The sequence below is a fragment of the Buteo buteo genome, chromosome 8 (assembly GCF_964188355.1).
Source record: "Buteo buteo chromosome 8, bButBut1.hap1.1, whole genome shotgun sequence".
Classification (NCBI taxonomy): Eukaryota; Metazoa; Chordata; class Aves; order Accipitriformes; family Accipitridae; genus Buteo; species Buteo buteo.
The window spans coordinates 47501453-47521063 of NC_134178.1; the positions used below are offsets into that span (position 1 = coordinate 47501453).

A 19611-nucleotide genomic window follows, 5' to 3' on the forward strand; every position below is an offset into this window, starting at 1 on the left:
GCTCATAGACACATAAGCACAGGCAGGAGTGCTCAGTTCTGGGATCCCGTGCCAGGTTCATCTTCAGGTTGGCCTTGGCTTTTCAGCTGGTGGAGAAGGAAAGGGCTGTGTGAACTATTCCACATCCTGCTTAGCCATGAGTTAGTGTAACAGGCTAAAAGGGAGAAGTGGAAGAGGATGAAGGGGACAGGAGGGGGACAGAAATGAGAGAGGACAGAGCAGAAAGGGGAAGGGGACAGAGAGAAAGAGAGTAGAGGAGGAAGGGGAGAGGCAGTCTATGGTTGGCAGAGAAATGAGGCAAGGCAGTGAGTAAAAGAAGAAAGGAGGGTCAAAAGGTGATTCAGAGATGGGAAAGAACAGGAAGGAAACTGGAGACCAGGCAGAAGACAGATGGATGATACCACCACTTTTCTTAAGTAGGCAGAGCTGGAGGGCAGGAGGAGAAAATGGGGTGCTGTCAAATGCAGGGCTGTGTGTGTGTGCTGGGGGCAGATCCCTGTATGCATGGAAAGGTTTGTGCTATGCTGCTCCAGCTTTTGCATCACTGTGGGTCTTGCTCAGCACAGAAATATGTGCCTGAGTCATTGAGTAGGGCATGAGCTATCTTCACAGATAAGTGGTTGCCCTTAGTGCCATTACTCTGGAAGTGGTTTCTGAATTCCTTCTCAAACTCTGCCACACCACCTTCCACTGAGTATACAACCAACTGCAGAGTGGCATCCTTCCCCATGGGCAGCTTGTACCAGTACATGCTGGAGAATAAATTCCCCTTTTGGGAACAGCTGAGAGTCACAGAGTCTCCCACTTGGACAACTGTGTCTGGCGATTGCTGAAGGGCCTGGCCTGGAAAGAGAAGGGAAGACATGTGAGGAGTGAAACGCACTGAAGAGGACACAAAAACACATCCCTGAAGTATGATGTGGGGTGGGGTGGGGCGTCATAAGGATGTCGGCAAGCTATGGGACACTGTCCCATTTCTCTGAGAGACACGTAGGAGAAAAAAAACCCACAAAGCAGCTTCAAATACAATTGCAAATTTGTTACGAAAAATAATGACTTCAGTACTCTCAATCGAAGTACTAAAATGGGACAGAAAAAAATCCATTTGTAGATCTGTAGAGTTTTTGGAGTTAAGAGGCTGAGGAAAAGCTCACCTCGTTCACTGCCTACCCTCCCACTGGAAGCCTTGGGGAATGGGGCACTGCCAACAGCTGGGCACACAGCTGAGGCAGCAGCAGCAGCAGCTCCAGTGCAGCTGTTCAAGCGGAAGGGAAGCTCACTTACCTACAGGGGCCAGGATGGCCACAAGGAACCAGTGGAGAACCATGGAGAAAGGCCACCTCCTTCCAGCAACCTGCCCGAGAGATGTGCGAAGAGGAAAGGTTGAGACAGGAAGAGACACGTCTCTTTGCGGCTGGGCAGGGCAGTGAGAGGGAGCCTGAGATGCGAGAAGCCAGTTGGCTGGCTGGGAACAGTGGGGAATGACACCTGCATGCAGGCGTGAGGTGCGTGTACCCTGCTCCACTGACTTCCTGCCATGTGTGAGTATGTGTGTGGGAGATAAATGTTATCACAGGAGCATGATGGTGCTCTGTGGCAGCCTGAGTGTGTGCACGGCACAGGGATGCACAAAGGGGCACCAAATGAAGGGAAGAGAAAGAGAGCTCAGGAGTGCACGTTTGTGTCTGTGCTCCTCAGCTGAGCCTCCTCTCTAGACACCCTCGCACCCGCAGACTCCCAACCCTGCGAGCTGCAATGTGGAATCTCCTCTGCTTCTCCCAGTGCTGCTCGTCACGTTGCCCAGGTATGGGAAAGGCTGCTGACGTGTCATCCTGGTGTCTGTTGTAGCATGACAGAGAGGAGCTCTCTAACTGTTCTCCTCTTCCTCCAAAGGGAGATCTCAAGCAGAGGAAAGGCTGCTTTTGGCTCTGCACTGGGACTGCCTCTCGGGAGACTGCACCACAGAGTGATTTCTGAGAAGGGTATTCACTGTACGAGCAGTGGGCTTAGCAATGCACGCAGTGGAAGGCCGGCCCATACCAGAGAGCGCACGATCCAGCTGCTCAAGGGTGTCATGGGCTTTGCAGTGAAGGTGTTCCTCTGTGTCCTTCCAGCAGAAGGGTGCAGCAATGCCTCCAGCTCCCAGGCCCTCTGTTGCAGGTCCAAGTGTGTCCCGTTGCATTCATTTCCACGAACTGCCTACGGGAGATTCAGGCATGACCCTGGATTCCTCAGAAGGAAAGGGAGAAACGAACAAAGACGGTGGGCTAAATTGTGCAGGCAACAGGAAGAAACCCCACGCACACACTCCCAGCACTCCAGCTGAGAGGAGGCTGTGCCTGATGTGTCCATGGGAGGGGTCTCCATTTCCCATGGGGTTCCCTGGGATGTGCAGGTGGCAGGGCAGCGCATTGGGAGCCTTGCAGAACACGTGGTGTTCGAGGAGTTAGTGATCTCAAACAGGCCATGCCTGCTCTGTTGGGCCTTGTGCTTAGGGCTTGAGAAGCCCACATGTTAACTAACATGAGAAGCTGCAGTGTGGGAACCTGCCCCACGCCTGCTTGTGCCGCACACTGAGGTGTGTTATGACAGAGATAACACTCTAACCAGTCAGGAAACTTTCAGTTAGCTGCACAGCTTGTTAACAATCTGTGATTTATGTGATATTGTGGGGAAAGGTAAACTCTAGGTGGATCAAGGGGTGGAAGGTAGCGATCCTGACCTGGAGACCACTGCACATGGAGGAGTTAGTGGTCCACATAACAGCTCACCCGAGTAGGCGCAGGCCTGTGCTGTGCTGCACGTATCCCTTGGCTGCAGAATAACCTCAAATAGGTCGTTGTAACACAGGAGCATGTGGGCAGCTCCCGCTTGGTACTGCTATTACACCCCCTGCCTGGCCTTGCCTGTATCTAAAGGGGCACCAAGAACTTCTCACACAAACATCCTTTCTGTTTGACAGTGAGAAGGATGAGCAGGGTTGGCTGGAGTCAGAGGAAGCCTGTGGAGTGCAGACTGAAGACAGACAGAAGAAGGTGGGGAGAGAAAGGAAGGCAGAGAGGGGAAGAAGCATTGACGGAAGGGAATATAATGGGAATGAGAGTTAAACGAAGAGGGAGGCAAGGAGGAGTGGGGTGGCAAGGAGAGAAAGCAGGGCGAATAAACTCACAGAGTCTGAGAAGAGGAGGAAGGGAAGGCTAGGAAGCAGAGGAGGTAATGAGTGGAAAGGGATCATCCTGCCTTGTGCAGCACCAACAAGGAGGAAAGCAGGTCCCTTTTGTGCAGGAGGAGTTTTGCGCTCAGCTCCCTCAGCAGCCTAGCCACTGTGTTTCACTCTCAGCACAGTAATACATGCCCGAGTCATTGAGAAAGGCACGCTCTATCAAGAGGGTCATGCTGTCTCCTTGTATCTCACTGCTGCTGAAACGGCTGCGGAATTCCTCCTCAACGTCTGCTTTAGTACCTTGTATTGCAGAAGCCACTAGGATCAGCCTGGAGTCCTTCCCCAAAGGCAGCTTGTACCAGTACATAGCTGTGTTGGAGGATTTCTTCTCAGAACAGCTCAGATTCATGGACTGGCCTTGTCGTATCACCGTGTCTGGGGACTGTTCCAGAGCCAACACTGGAAGGGAAAAGGAGGAGCGTTGAGGAAGAGGAAAAATGGAAAAACGTGAACTAGGCACCATGGGTTGGTAGAGAAGAGGATGAGAAGGAACAGGACGGGCTAGGGAGCAGTGGAAGGGATGGGACAGCTCTTCAGATCAGCGGGTGAGTTTCCAGTCTCTCTCCAATAGGCAAGAAACATTCCTGGGCAGTTTGTGTCCAAAAAAGGAACCATCTGGGGGCTGTGCACAGGAGAAAAAATAGACAGCCATTGCAGGGGATTCAGGGATTCCTGCCCACCTCATTCATTGCCCATCCTTGGCGCAGGAAGCCTCGGGGAATGGAGCACTGTCAGCAGCTGGGTACGCAGCTGGGACAGCAGCAGTGGAATCTTTGTAGGTGCTCAGGGGTGAGCTGAGTTCACTTACCCACAGGGGCCAGCATGGCCACAAAGAACCAGCAGGGAACCATGGGGAAAAAGGCCCTGTCCTTTCAGGGACCTGCCTTTTGTAGCTGCCCAGAGATGTGTGAAGAGGAAGCACTGAATGAGGAGGAGACATATCGGGGTTGGGCAGGACATGAAATGTGAGAAAGGATTGGCTGGCTGGGAACACTGGGGAATGACGCACACAATCACAGGAAAGTATAAAGGCTGCAGAGATGCGGGAGGGGAGAAGGGGGTTGCATGGACAGGACTATGCTGAGGCTGCATGTGAGTCTGAGTGTGTGCAAGGCAGAGGAATGCTGAGAGGTCCCCTTCTTCTGAAGTCCTTGAGAGCTGGAGGGATGAGGGATGAAGGACACACCCAGGCCCCTTGCATTTTCCCATGCATTTTACCTCTCTCCCCCAGCCATGGCTGGTTCTCTGGGTTTTTTTCCCCTGGCTGTGTGAGAGTTCTTTTTCTCTGTGCAGTACTGTGAACACAGCAATTAACGTCAGTGAGAGGCAGGACCGGGAAAGACATCACAACAGCCCAAGTGTTCCACCTGCTGAGGGCTCTCATGGGCTTTGCAGTGAAGCTCTTCCCCCATCCCTTTCTCTGAATAGCAAAGCAGTGCCTGCAGCTTCCAGCCGCTCTCCTGCAGGGAACTGTTTCTCCCAGTGCACATAGTTTCTCTTACTCTCTGCAGCAGAGTTGGGAATGTCTGTGAACATCACAAAGGAAAAAGAGCGGGATGGGGGTCTCGGCTACCCCATGCTATCCCTAGCCGTAACACCTCTCATCCTGGGACTAGGAGGGGCAGGAGCCCCTTTCCTAGCTGCTTTCCGCAGCCCTCTGTCCTCCAGAGAGGGACTGCAGGGACAGGAGGTGCTCAGTGTCCCGAGCCTTTGCCCACTCCAGCCAGGCCGGTCACGCACATGTCTGAGCACTGGAAGAGCTCCAGGCTGGTGCGGTAATCACTGTGATGGAGACAGGAGGTATACGAGGGGTCAGTGTGGGTGGGTGTGAGCAGGGGTCCCTCCAGCCCTGGTCCAGCAGAGCTGGTGAGGGGGGTAGGAGAGGAAGGTAAACACCTGTGAAGAGCCCAGGGACAGTCAATGCACTGGCATGGGAAGGAAGAAAGAATCGAGCGTGGCCCGGAGCGGGAGGCAAGGGGGAGAAGAGCTGCTGAGAGCTGGGGCCAGGGTGGCCTCTCCCTCCACCTTCCTTCCTGACAGGCAGTAGCCCAAGTTCTTCCAGAGACGGCTTCTCCCTGGGACCTGGGGCCTAGCTGGGGAGCCCTGGGTGTCTCAGCCTGGTGCTGCCTCGGGGGCAAGGGCTTCTGGCAGCTCTGCTTCAGGAGCACACTTTGTCTGCCAGATTGGAGGAGCGCTCAGGGGCTGAGACCATCTGTGTCGTTGCCCCCTTTGCCCTGGGAATCAACCTGGTTGTCCAAGATGGTTTCCTTTTCTGGCAGGACTGAGCTTGTCCTCCAGAGGCGGGGGTTGCCGCTGGGATGCAGCCGGTGAGACCACCAGGGTCTTGAAAGCAGCTGTGCAGTGCGAGTTCATGCTCTACCAGTGCCACCTCCCTGCTGCTCTGCTCACAGGCTCACCAGGTTCAGGTGAGCATCCTCCGATGCATTCACCGGCATCCTCTCCACAGCGCCCTCAGGTGTTTCTGCTCAGAAGGACTCCCACACGGCCTCTCCTGACTGGGGCAAATTCAGCACAGGCTAGCTGGGGAACGCGGTGGGCGCAGGGACGAACAGCTGGGAGAGTGGCAAGGGCGATAGGAGCCCAGGCAACAAACGACAGAGGTCTCCACCATGCTGAGCCCTGCTGGCAGCACCTTTCCCTTCTCATAGGAACTGTCGGACTCTGTGCCTGGAGCTCTACCTGGCGACAGGGAAGGCGAAGCAGGAGGAAATGGGCTAGGATCTCCGGTGGTACTTCTGCCTCATGGTGCTGGGAAGGAGAAGGCTGGCGGGGTGTCACCCAACTCGCTGTTTCTCTGAGGAAGAAAGCTCAGCAAAAGGCATGAGAAAAACTGTACGCAGGTACTCAGCAGGAGACGCTGGATCCACAGGTGGACACTGGTGTTGCACACTTGTGTGCCAGACAGCATCTCCCTCTCGCCACACCTACAGCATGAACTGGAGCACCCCTGACCAGGCCTATGCATCACAATCCATGAAGAATTTCCCAGCTTCTGACCTTGTTGGCCTGTGAAAATATACCTGAGCATCAGCTTCCCCCAGGGACTTCCACTATCCAGCTATTCAGCAGCACTGGAGATAAAGAAGAGTAGGCAAGTCAGGACAGACCTCTTGTCTTGAGGCAAGCAGCAGGGAATGCAGTGGGTAGGTCAGACCAGATGCTCGGAAACAGTGGAGGTCCCAACAATCCCTTCTGAAACTTCTCCAGGTATTTCTCGTCCTGGTCACCAGGGCCATCCCATGGCTCACCTGGGATATCTCCTGCTGTGGGTGGGGACAACTCACAATTTAGCTCCTGTTGCCTCCCTCACCCCTTTAAACCATAGACCCCACTGCCTGCCAATACAGGGCAGGTGGGGAGACTGCCCCTGCATTTGGCTCAAGGTAATTCCTGGGTTGCCTCCTCCTGAAGGTTTGTGATCTTGATAAGCCCATGTCCTAGATAGCTGGGGTTGTGGTTTGCAAGCTTGAGACTCCCACAAAGTTCCCAACAAATTCAAATGTAGAAATTGCGCATCAGCCCTCCTCACCCCCTCCAAGCTGGTCTGTTCTCTGTGGTCACCATTAGTAGCCTTGGTTTCCCATCTGTGGTTCTCCACAAGCCCAGAGCCTCACAACTCCATGCTGAAGGGAGTGGAGAGCTACACATGGAGAAGGCAGAGGCCTGAGTTTGTCTTTTGGGGATGAGAAATGGGGAGGAACTGACATAAATGGGATGCATCCCTGCTTGAGCCATGGCTGTTTCAGCTGTGCACATGGAAAATCCTCAGATATGTTGCATCCACCCCTCCTTTCCATTGGCCCCAGAAGAACTGGCCTCCTGTGTCCCCCAAGTTTATTTACTTCATGCTGCAGTGAAGTGGCTATTTTTCTTCTTTTCTCTGAGGATTTTGTGGATCTGGGAGTGGGAAGGACTGCCTTAATGCTGGCTTTCTCAGCCTACTTCTGGGAAGCCAGGCATATCTGCAGATTAGAGCCAGGGTAGTGGCCCAGACACCTTTTATTCCTTGGAGGACAGTGGATTTGGGGAATTAGAGCAAGGCATGCGTGGATGTTGGTCTCCCTGAGGAGGAGGGGGTTTACAGCCAGATGAATGAAAAGCCTCCCACAATCACTTCTGGGGAAAGGGTTGGGGGGTGGCTTTTAATGTACCGATGGTATTGACATGGCAGGTGAGCATACATCCCCCTCTTGGCTGGGGGATCTTATGTGGACGCCTGCTGAGCCAGGGCTGGAAGCCCCTCTGCACACTTTGGAGGAGCTGGGTGCAGACTGGGGATGTGAGGGCAGTTGTGACATGGACACAGAGCGGCAGAGAGTCCTGCTCTTTCAGCAGTTAATGGTGCTACCACGTGGTCAAAATCTCAACTGCACCCGTCCAACTGTGCATTCTCTTTCCTGGGGTTTGTTTATGGGACAAATAAACTGCCCAGTACTAGATGGGAAGGTTGTCTGCACTCCACCTCAAATCAGGTGCATCACCTCTCCATCGGGAAAGAAGTATGGGGCTGGGCATAAAAGGAACAGTAACTCCAACATCTGGATTCTTTTTGGCTCTGGGTATGGAGCAGATAACCACAGCAATACAGAAAGGGAAGGAGGTACTGAGAAGCCAGATACCTCGGTCCTGTTCTCAGCTTTCATGCAGAGAGATTTCATTTCTGGCTGTTAATCACTATTGCATTTGGCACGACAGAATGTAGGACCAGGGTGATGTCCACAGCAGGGGACTCTGCCCCAGGAGACATCTTTGGGTGTCAGCAAAACACCCTCCCCACTTATAAGACAGGCACAATTATCACAAAAGCAAGACCTTTAATTCCTCACACATGGGGCTTTAATCCCTCCAGTACAGCTTGGGCATCCAGGCTGCTCCCCCATTCCCTCACTTCTATTCCACTAAACCCTGGAATCTCCCCATAGAAGGGAAGAGGACCCCGGCATTCAGGCACTCAGTCCCCTTTGACCCCCTCTGCCTGTAGGATGTGCATAGTGCCCCAGAGTGACAGGAGTGAGATTCCCTTTCCCCTGGGCATCATATGTGGCCATCCAGTGCTAGCAAGGTTCTCCTCCACACTGGCCCTAGTAAGACTATTCCCAGTGATGATGATTCTCTCCCCTTATCCTTCCACTGCCCATTACCTGAGATCTCCGGGGTTCCTGGTTTCCAGCTGAATGAATCTCAGTGCCAGGCCCTGGACATGTTGCCAATCACTCCCTGATGCAGCAGGCCAGCGAGAGGAAAACAATTACAGGGTAATCATGTTTGGGGGTAGGGGAGACATGGACAAATGGGGACACAAACACACAGAAACACACATGGATGTGTATACACACACACCACTGCACATGCTTACTGTTGGGTACACACCATGGCGTGCACAAACACACACATACTCGTGTGTACTCACAGTTTCACACACACTCATTCCATGTGTACACCCACAAACCACGTTGAACACACTCCCTGTACACACACACCCTGTTGTGATCACACACCATTATACGCACCCCGTTTCTCACACACATAGACACAGCCACACAATCCCATGGTCGCACATACTGACCTTGTGCACGCACGTGCGCACACACACGCAGAGAGGCACAAACCTCATGGCTTACATATACAATGCCTGCTGGACCTATGTGAAGTGCCTAGCACATTAGGCAAGGGCCCTGCTCAGGTTAGGCAGTTCCCTATGGGTGGACAGGAGCAGCCCAGTGCAGACATCTGGTCAAAGTTCCGGTTCCCATCAGCTCTGCTCAGAGACAAACATAGAGGGGAGACTCTTGGCCCTGTGTCTCCTCTTCCTCTTCCTCCTCCTCCTCCTCTTCCTCTGGTCAGAGGGCACATCTCCCCAGCATGGTAGGGGAACACAGAAATCCCCTGTGAATAACAGTGTCAACATGATCAAGTCTGTGTCCCATCCTGAGGGCTCATGGACCCAGCAGATCAAGTACATGGCCCTATAGGCAGGCATCTGGCCTCCTCGTCCTTTCCTACTACCTACCTGGCACTGAGGTGAGAACACAGGCGTTCTGGCTCCCAGCTTCATCCCAGCTCCTTCTTCTGTTCTCCCCTCCTTGGAGGGTCACCAATGTCTCTCTTTCACCTGCAGGGAGCCTGGAGGAAGCTGAGAAGGTGTTGGTTCTGCTGATTCTGCTGCGAGAGGCACCACGGGGACTGTAGGCTCTGCTGTGAAAAGGGGGATGTGTCCAAGACTTCACTGCAATTCCCCCTTTGACCAGTACACTCCACCACCCCCCAGTGACTGGCTCAGCCATGGCCCCTCCACTGAGAATCAGGGCAGTGGAGTTCCTCTGCTGGGAAACAGGGAATCACAAAGGGAATCAAAGCTTATCAATCATCACAATAAAGCCAAAGTTCTTAGTGTCGTCCCAGCAGGGTGAATTTTTGACTGGCTCTAATCACTCACTACTGCTGGCAAGTGGAGGGGCAGAATGCCCGAGTTCTCTCTCCACTTGGGTTTAGGTACCTGGATGCCTCACTTCTTACCCTAGCTTCAGGAGGAGTGACAGAACTTGAGGCTGAGGAGATGGAACAAGGTAGGAGTCAGTGCTCTCACACTTGCCCTGGCCCCATGCCTCACTGCCTGTGGGACTTCAGTTCAGCTCTGGAATGGGGCAGTCACCCCTGTGGAATAGGAAGCCCTTCATGTTCTCATGCACTGTGGTTCATGCCTTGTCTGGGGTTGCAGCAGCTCTGTCCATGCCTGGCAGGAGCTGAATCATGGTGAACACTACAAGGCCCTACACCCTGTACTTCAGGAAGATCCTACTCTGGTCTTAAGTTTCCCCATGTGCACAAGTTGGAACAGTGGAAATCCCACTAGGGCACAGAGAAAAGTCCTTCCCTGGAGGACCCATAGCAGGACAACAGGAAGAGCCTCACTTATGAGCCACTGACTGGGGACTGTGGCAATTCATTGGCGTGGCCTTGAAGTCTCAGAGCCAAAAGCTTGTGTCCCTGAGAAACTGGAGAACGTGGATGAAGAGAAAACAAAGTTGAGGCAAAGGCAAAAGGGAGTGATAGAGAGGGTGATAAGTGACAAGCCATGGCAGAGACTGGCGGTACCAAGAAACCCGGTGGGGATATATCAGGGCTTGGCTCAGACAGGGCTGAGGTGGCAGGATCTGGCTGTTTCTTGTAAATCCAGCCTCAGGTTCAGCATCCTGTAGAGCGCTAACATGAAGGGCACAGGTACCCCAATCCGAGGAAAGAGCAACGGAGGAGCAAGTTTGTGTTACGTTCCTGACTCATTCTTCTGGTGCTGGGATGCATCATGGCAGCTTCTCAGGTAAGATGAGCTTTTCCCTAGGTACCACGGTGCCTGGGAATAGACACGGAGAGGGAAAGTGAGGTTTAGACTGGAGGCAGAGGTGTCTGTCTCACACAAACATCTAAGTAGTGGGGTTTGGGTTTTCAGGAAGACTCAGCCAAGGACTCAGCCAAACTTCTTTCAGAATACTGGCAGTATCAATAACAACAGCAAAGATGATGACAGCTTCAGTGGCAATGGGGTCAGTAGCCGTGGACTCTGTGTGGACAGGACCTCCAGTAACCTTGGCTCAAGGGGAAATTAGGTTCCCCCAAAAATGGGAAGCAACACTTTTCGGGAAGGGGAGGGTATAGAGCTATGGTGGGACTGCTGGGTGGGACTTCCACAGGTGGAGGCAGATGTCACAGCTCCCCAGCAATGAGGGAGTGTCCTGGTTTCAGCTGGGATAGAGTTAATTGTCTTCCTAGTAGCTGGTATGGTGCTATGTTTTGCGTTCAGTATGCAAAGAATGTTGATAACACTGATGTTTTCAGTTGTTGCTAAGTAGTGTTTAGTCTAAAGTCAAGGATTTTTTAGCTTCTCAAGCCCAGCCAGCGAGAAAGCTGTAGGGGCACAAGTTGGCACAGGACAGAGCCAGGGCAGCTGACCCAAACTGGCCAACGGGGTATGCCATACCATGGGACGGCACATCTAGTGCAAAAACTGGGGGCAGTGGGGGCGGGGGATCACCTCTCGGGGACTAACTGGGTGTTGATCAGTGAGTGGTGAGCAATTGCACTGTGCGTAATTTGTACATTCCAATCCTTTTATTATTGCTGTTGTCATTTTATTAGTGTTATCATTATTAGTTTCTTCTTTTCTGTTCTATGAAACCGTTCTTATCTCAACCCACGAGTTTTACTTCTTTTCCCGATTTTCTCCCCCATGCCACTGGGTGGGGGGGAGTGAGTGAGTGGCTGCGTGGTGCCTAATTGCTGGCTGGGGTTAAACCACGACAGGGGGGAGAGCAGAAAACGTGCCAAAAGAGATCAGAAACTGTTTTAAGAGACTCTAGTGTCAGGGCAGAGGTTTCTGGGGAGATTGGACCTCAGCCGGCTAATCAGCTCAGCTCACCCCGGGGGTGCGGGGCTGTGCGGAGGTGGCGGCTGCCGTCAGGTGAGGGTTTCCTCGGGCAGCCCGGGGGTGCGGATCTGTGCGGAGGCGGCGGGAGGCGAGGGAGGGCGAGCGGCTCGATGGGGCGAGGGAGGCCGGTGGGGAGGGGCCGGGCCGGGCCGCGCCGCGCCAGCCCCCCCCGCGTCGGCGCGGTGGCGGGCGGCGAAGGCCGGCGCCTTCACAGCCGCGGTGAAGTGCGGAGGTCTGGCCGCAGCGTCCGGCGTTCTTGGCCGACGAGGGAAAAATCCTCGCCGGGCCGGGGCTGAGGGGCCGGGGCTGCGGGCGCGGCGGCCCTCCGGGCTCGTCAGTCAGGCGTCTGCGTGAGGCCGCGGGGCTTCCCGCCGCTCGGGAGCCGCGGCCGGGCCTGTCAGCGGCGCGGCCCCTGCCCGCGGCGGCGGAGCGGCGCTGGGGCGTCCCGGTCTCCGGCGCGGGCAGCGAGCGGGGGGTGGCTCCGGGCCGAGGTTTGCAAAGGCCGGCTGGGGACGAGCGCTGGCGCTCGGCAGACCCGCGGTGATGTGCTGCGGACCGGCGGCGCCGAGGTGTTCTCGGTGGAGGGAACGTGTTCCTGCGGCCGCAGAAACTTGCGGAGGTACCGGCAGCAGTTAAGCGTGCGAGGAAGCGGTTTTTTTAATGTATTTTTTCCTGTCTCTCTTTTTTCCTCTTCTTTTTGTGCTTTTTACCCGTGCCCGCGGCAATTACTTTTTTTGCCGCCACAATGTTAAGGTTTTTACTCGAAAAAATGTATGTTCTATAAAGCAATCTCTTGTGCCTTTCAGTCTACAGAACTTGTGGACAAATGCGTAGGTCCACGCATTCATATTGTGATGAAGAGTGATCAGAAATTGTTGGAACACTTCTAGGATTTGATGACTTTGACCGTATCCTTTGATGGAGGTGTTTAAGGCCGTCCAGTTTATGCTCCAGCTCAATTATGTTACTGCTTTTGAGAGGTTTGAGTTCACCGGATAGGAGAGCCTTTTTTGTATGGATCAGTTGTATTATTCTGATTTTTTTATTTTACAGGTAAAATCACAGCTCAGTGTGACATGGAAATAACTTTAAATAGTTTTATTTTAAAATTCAGGGCCTTATTTTCCTTGAAACTGGTTTTTCAGATATGGTGTTAGAAGACGTTACAGAATTGTAAGTATTGTTTCTGCCTCCTGTTCCTATTTAACATTTGGTTTCCTGAGGAAAAATACTGTGTAAGGTCTGTAAGCAAAGTGTTTTTATATTTTTGGAATACTTGCCAGCTGAATGGTTTGTACCTTGGACTTAAACTATAGAGGATGATCTATTCAGGACATCCATGTCATAGAGTAGCTGTTGCATGATTTATACTTGTAATCAGGTTCCTACTTTATAGCCTTAACTTTGCGTGGATTGTGTATTGAACTTTCCAGTAGTTTGTTTGTTTTTACATTTCCTTAAGGTCTAGGCAAAGATTTAGAAAGTTAGCAGACTTAAGGATAAGTATTTTTTACTTTGTCATGCCACGTTGCTATTTGAAACCTGTTCTGAGTATTGGTGGTATTCAAGAAATTGCCAAGATTTAGAGGGTGAATCTGTATCTTTACGTGTACTGAGCAGAAAAGTACAATGGATGTTTTTAGTTGCCAGATAGCTTTCTTTATCCAGGTGGTCAATTTATCAAGATCAGGCTGCAGTGTGGCCAATTTATTTCTTAGTTCCAACAACTGCCATCTTAATGTAGAGATTTATGTCAGTTCTGCATTCAAAACTGAAATCGTTGTCCCTGGTTATGTGTTCTTACTTATTTTATTTAATGCTGCTTCAGTGAGATTCCATCTGAGGGCAGAAGAATCACAAAGCTAGACCAGATTTTGCTAAATGGAAATAACATAACAATGGTAAGTCATCATTGTTAAAATGCTGCATGCATTTATTTTCTGTACCTGTAAATCAATCAGTAACTGAGCTCAACTACTTTAAGCTGAGCTTTCCAGACAATTCCATTACACAAGGTAATTTCAAGTAGCTTCTGGGGCATATGTGTGTATGAATGATGCTGGAAAAGTGATCTTGCTGTCTTAGTACATGTTACAGTTTTTAAAAAAAAAAAAAAGCATGTCCCTAACTTTATTTTGGTGAATGTTTTTCTGGTCTTCAGGTGTGCAAGGGAATCACTGGCTTTGTTAAGCACTCTGTAAGCTGGTTCATACAGTGGCTTTTAACTCATGAGTGTTTGCCTGCATATGCGTGTAGGTGGAATGCATCTACATTTTATCCATTATTGTATGTATAGATGTTTTTGCAGCAGTTTGGATGTTTACAAGCTTGTCAAGTCATTTGGCAGTTATGATTACCATGTGATGCCCAGAGAGCTGTACCTTATGTGCTCTGAAAAAAATCTGGAGGTCTGTTGGCTTATACCAAATCAGAAGCACTATGATTTTTAGTTTATTATCTGCTGGTGTATGTAGGTCAGTACTGAAACAGTAATTAAATACTGTGATTATGCATCCCTAAGCTGAATTCTGCAACTTCCTAAATACCACAAAAGCAGACCTAGAATAGTTTTTTGTTTATCGGCATAGATGGCTACAAAGTTGGGACTTCCTACGTAAAAGCATTCCTAATTTTGTGGGAAGAGGAGAGGAAGACCAACCTGAGTCAAAATCAGCTCTGTGTGAACGAGGAACAATCTCCATTTTGCTGTCTTGCCCACCTTGCACCTCCTCACTGTGTGTCTGTGCAAGTGCCATCTTGACTTAATTTCTAAGCCTTTTTCTGCTTTGGTTTTTGTTCTGCCTCCTTAAAGGATAGTGCATGTTCTGACTTCTTGTATGGGGTAAAATTACTACCATCCAGTTAAGCTGGTGGTATACTGCCCTTGAAGCAGAAGCTGGTGATGCTTAGAGTGCAAATTTTCAGCGAGACATAGATACGTTTCTGTATCAGATCTTGTGCCTCTCTTGCGGACACATCTTCCCATGTCAGGAAGACTATGCTTTAGACTTTTTCTTACTTCGGTCCCGAAAGCAGCGAAGTTCTTCCTCTTTAGAAGTGCTCAGCTAATTATTAAGAATGTATCAGTAAAAGCAATGGTTATCCTCTTCTTTTTTCCCTTATTCATGTTTTTCCTTTTGTATTTCTTTTTCTGTTGTTCAGTTCTTTACTTTCTTCCCTGGAAAATTACTCCCTGCTGCCTGTAGAAGGGTTCAGGCTCTTTATCAGTTTTTGAGCTCTGCTTAATGATAGAAGTTGGAAAGAGGAAACCAACTTCCCAGTATAGTGACAGTCTAGGGAGGAATCAGCAATTGGAGAAATTATTCACGAAAGGAAGGATGTTCTTTGTCCTTTTAAAAATGAGCTGTAGTGTTTCTAGACAGAATCATTTCCTTGAGGTGAATACCAAAGATAAAAACCTAAATGTTTGTTATCTAGGAACTCCTTTGTGTTTTGTTAAACATTCTTTGTGTTTTGGAGATTCTGTCCTGTGCTTCTCTGGCAATAACTGGCTTCCTCTGTTGGGAGAGGAAGATAATATTGAATCGAAAAACCACTTTTGTGGTCTACCAGTGAAGTCTCCATCTGCTAAATTGTTGTAAAGCAAGAACTGTCATGTATGGGTTTGTAAAACTCAGATGTATGGCACAAACACAAAATTGTCGTCGTCTTTTATACGTGGTTCCTGGAGGAGAAGGACCTGAAGTATAAATTGATACAGTTGTCATCTGTGAAGACATGGTTTTTATATATATATATGTGTGTCTGTGTGTATGTAATCTAAACAGAGCTTTTGGGGTAATGGTGTGGGTTGTTTGTTTGTTTGTTTTGTTTACAGACTCTTGGAATTGACATTTGATAAAAGAGAAGGATTTCCCCTTCAGGAAAGGTTCATCACTAACCATAATGCTGATTTTGTAAGTTGAAACCATTACTTTCCTGTAAAGACGCACTAATTTGTTCTGAATAAAAGCCTTTCTTTTTGTTCTCTTTGTGTTCTGTTATGTAAGTGCATGAGTGAGTTAGTTTTCCAACTGGTTGATGGAGTGGACAAATAATAGTTACGTTCCAGTTGCTGTCAGTCTTCAGTTTTTCTACATCTATTGTACTTGTTTATGGCCCAAGTCTATATAAAACCCAAATCGTGAGCCAAGAGATTGCTATTCTTTGCACTACAGGCAGATACTAAGCTGGATCATTTGTTTAAACACTGCTTCAGGCTGTGTCACCAGAAACCATGTGGTAGAGTGCTGTAGAATTCTGAAAGCTCTTCAAAGTGGATGCATCTGTTTGATGCTCAGCAGCCGTTGGTTCTGCTGGCCTTGAGGTTCAGCACTCTTGGACTTGTTTTGCTTGGCAGATGTACTCTCTTATAGTAAAGGCATTGTAGTGGTATTTGGCGAGTGAGGACAGACAGACCAGACATCATTCATGTCCAGGGAGCCGGGGCGGGAAGGTTGGTGTTCAAACTTCTCATTCCTGTCAGTGGTGACTCCGCTTGCACCAGTTAAGTGGTGCTGTGTACATATACTTAATTAAATTGGGAGCTGCCTGTGCCTGCCTGCTTGTGTAGTTGAGAGTAGTCATTTTAAAGAAAATGTTCTTTTGGCTGCATTTGTTCTCCTGTGATACAAAAACTTGACAGCTATTGGGGGCAACTACTACTTTAGGAGAATTTCTATAAAGTAAGAAATTGCTGGTTTTATTTTGTCGTGATGGGCAAAAAAATAACTGATTCTAAATCATGTCCACTGCAGCTTATGCTTCCGTAACACTCCACTCAACTGATTTCTATGTGTAAATGTCTTCGGAGAGGAATCACAGGTGCCTGCTGTTACTATAGGGACAAGCAGTATGGGCTCACAGGAACAGAACATGCTTTGCCTTCCCATCACCAGAAGAAGAAAGAAAGAGTTGAAGAAGGGCACTCAGGAGCAAGAGGCTGCAAGGAAGTTGCTGTACATGATCCTTTTGCCTTGCTTTATCTGACAGAAAAGCTGCCTTCTGCTAGTTGTGTCTTGGCTTGAAATACAAGGGGAAAGAGACTCCCGCCCCTCTCCCAGGGAGTGTGCTACTTTTGACTCACTTTTTCTGACTATGTGATCTGCAATTACAATATTTAGATTGCATGGTGACAATCTATACCACTGACTCCCTGAATGGTTTTTCATTTCTGTCCCCACTTCCTTCTCCAGCTTTTTTCAATATATCAATTAAAAAAAAATAAAAAATTTTAACCTTACATGAACATCATCTGTTGGCTTTGGCCCCAAACACTTTATTTCCTAGAAGTAAGTTGAGTCTTTTCATCAGAATATGTAAAAGATTTCTAGCCACTGTAGTACTATTGTATTGTTTGGTTTTTTTAAAATAAGTTTCTATCCAGGTTCCAGTGTGTGCACTAAGTTTCTACTGCAGTAGAAGACAGTCTTAAGCTGAAGAGAGATTCATGCTTGGGAGAGAAAAAGAGCAGATCTTGACTCAAAAGTAACTTTTCTAAGGGAAAGGTAAACTCTTTTGTTTCTTTGGGGATTTTTATTCTGATAGCACAAACATCTTGTTCTCTCAGGATTTTGTTATCTCTGGAAAAAAAACTTGGTGTTGTGTCACTTCCTCCTTCCCTGGTTGTGTTTTTTTCACTCCTTTTGGAGGAAGTGCTAAAACTGTTACATTTTAGGAAGACATTTTAACTTATGACTCGGAGGTCTGCAGACATCACTGTAAAGAGAGTTTCTGTGCATCCAAATGCTGTTAATCCGTTAAAATACAAAATGAAAGGTGTGTGACTTGGAGCTGAGATGTCAAACTATTCCAGATGGGTCTGGAATACTTTGCATTCAGTATTCCTGTAGCCTGTTGCTTTGGAAGTGCAGGTAATAAGCTTTTCAATTGAATAAATGAGTGGTAGTGTTTTTTTGTTTTCCTCCCCTAGAAATGTAGTGCTTAATCATACTGCACTGACCTGTTGAAGTTGTGGACACTGTGGTGTTCTCCAGAATGCTACTTATTTAAAATAATAACCTTAGACTTTAAAAATACATAAAAACTTAATGATGCTTAAAGTTTAGAGCAGAGTAGTCATCAGGTTAAAATAACTTCATGCTTATGACATGCACAGTGATGGTTCCTTTCAGGTTTTTTGGTTGGTTTTTTTTTTCTTTAAGATGGCACTGGTTGCAGTGATCTTCAGTTTTACGACACAGCTAACTGTCTTAGTATGGATATGGTTCCTTTCTGCCTACTATTTCAGTTTACTTGCAGACATAGTTAAGATAGCTCTTTGGAGTTGTGGAGTGTGCGTGTGTATATAGATGTGTGTGTGTGTGTGAATGTGTATGAAAATAATAAGACCTAAAGTGCCCTCCCCACATCATTAGTTTTTGCTGAGCTGTATTTCAGTGTTACCAAGATTTTAAAGTGACCCAAGTATTGCTGTTGCAAATGTTTCCGTGTTTGTCTAACTGTTGTGATGACATAAATAAAAAAAGAAATCAAAACACTAAATGTTTTATTACTTGCTCTATAGCTATATAGGCGTTCCCTGTCTAATATCTATTTCTTTTTTCAGGATTCACTGTATTTTTTTTACCATATGAAATGGAAAGAAATTTCTGGCTTACTGTTGGCTTTTAATAGATGTTTTATCCTTGGGGAATTGCCCACCAATTAATTCATAGAGTTTGGAATTTAACTGAAGGACATTTTGCATGCCCGTGTTCAAATATTGATGCTAACAAGCCACCATACAGTTCATGTTCATAGCTTTATGGATACTTAAAGATAGGCAATAGTCTTATTTTTTAATAATGCTTAACCTTTTTCTCTTTGGCAAGAACAAGCAAGTCTGCCTGGTTTTGTAGTACTTGCAGCTTTTCCTTAACATCAGACTTTAAAAAGGGAAGAACCAGTATCAGGTACACAGTTAGGATGGTGATTTTTAAAATACTAAGCTGCATAACAGTCTCAGGAAGAACATGTGTGACTGGGCGTGAGAGTCTGTGGTACAGCATTACTAACATTTGCTAAAAAAAGTTTTGAAGAATGAAGCATTTGCTTTATGAACGGTACTTGAGGACGAATTCTGATGCTGCTAAAGTTTATTGAAAAATAGGCACTGATTTCAGTGATTATGCAGGTGTGATTTCTGTTCATGCCTTAAATCTGAAAAGAAGAGAAACCTACATTTGAAGGAGGATTTTTTATGAAGGGTAATATAACCTACTTTAAAATGACTTTAAAATATTTGGAGCATTGGTTAAAGGCAAATAAGTAAAGTTTATCATATGCTCCTACATAAGCTGTGACTATTGAATACAGTCAGCAGTCCACCTCAGAACTTTTTGGTGTGCAACTGAAACATGTTAAGTTGTAAGACTTCACAGCCACGAGCTGATGGGCCACAGTTCTCTCCAAGCATAAAGCGCTGTAAGTTTTAGTTTCTTGCACAGCAGTGACTCTTTTCAACATTAGTAACTATACAACAGGGTAAAAGGCAAATTTAGTGAATAATAATGTGTCGTTATCAGAGTAGCTGTTCGCATTTCACCTTGATGCAGATGCTTTCTATAGCAGTTGTGTTGGCACATGTCTTAGAATTCGGTTAATCCTCTCCTGAACTCATTTAAACTTTTGGCTTCAACTGCATCACCGACAATATGTTTCACAATAGAAAAATTATTTCCTTTAAAAAAAAAGGGGGGGGGGGGAGAAGAAGGGGTGGAGGAAGTGGGGATGAAAAGTCTGTTGTCTGCCAGTGCTGTGGGCTGCTCACTCATTTTTCTGTAGAACTCCTGGTTTTTTTTGTTGTTGTTGTGTTTCTGCCTTAGCCTATTAGCCTATCCTCTGCACCTTTGGTCATTTCCTGAAGTTTGTCTGTAGTTTCCTACATTAGTAGGTAAATGTATCTATTTTACTTTACAGAGCTTTGATAGTTTTTAAATTATAC

At 48.2% G+C, this 19611-nt stretch overlaps 1 long non-coding RNA gene and 1 gene segment (V, D, J or C); one reads left to right on the forward strand and one right to left on the reverse strand.

Annotated features, from left to right (window-relative positions):
• Positions 1 to 3308: 3308 nt before the first annotated feature.
• LOC142033978 (T cell receptor beta variable 14-like) lies at positions 3309 to 4047 on the reverse strand. The segment is given in 2 exon segments: positions 3309 to 3622; positions 4032 to 4047. Coding segments are annotated over 2 exon segments (330 nt in total).
• A 7773-nt stretch (positions 4048 to 11820) lies between these two features.
• Positions 11821 to 18358, forward strand: LOC142033976 (uncharacterized). Its single transcript, XR_012651420.1, has 6 exons — positions 11821 to 12285; positions 12473 to 12574; positions 12812 to 12839; positions 13495 to 13567; positions 15505 to 15583; positions 16424 to 18358. It is a non-coding gene; the product is annotated as an uncharacterized LOC142033976 (long non-coding RNA).
• Positions 18359 to 19611: the final 1253 nt, after the last annotated feature.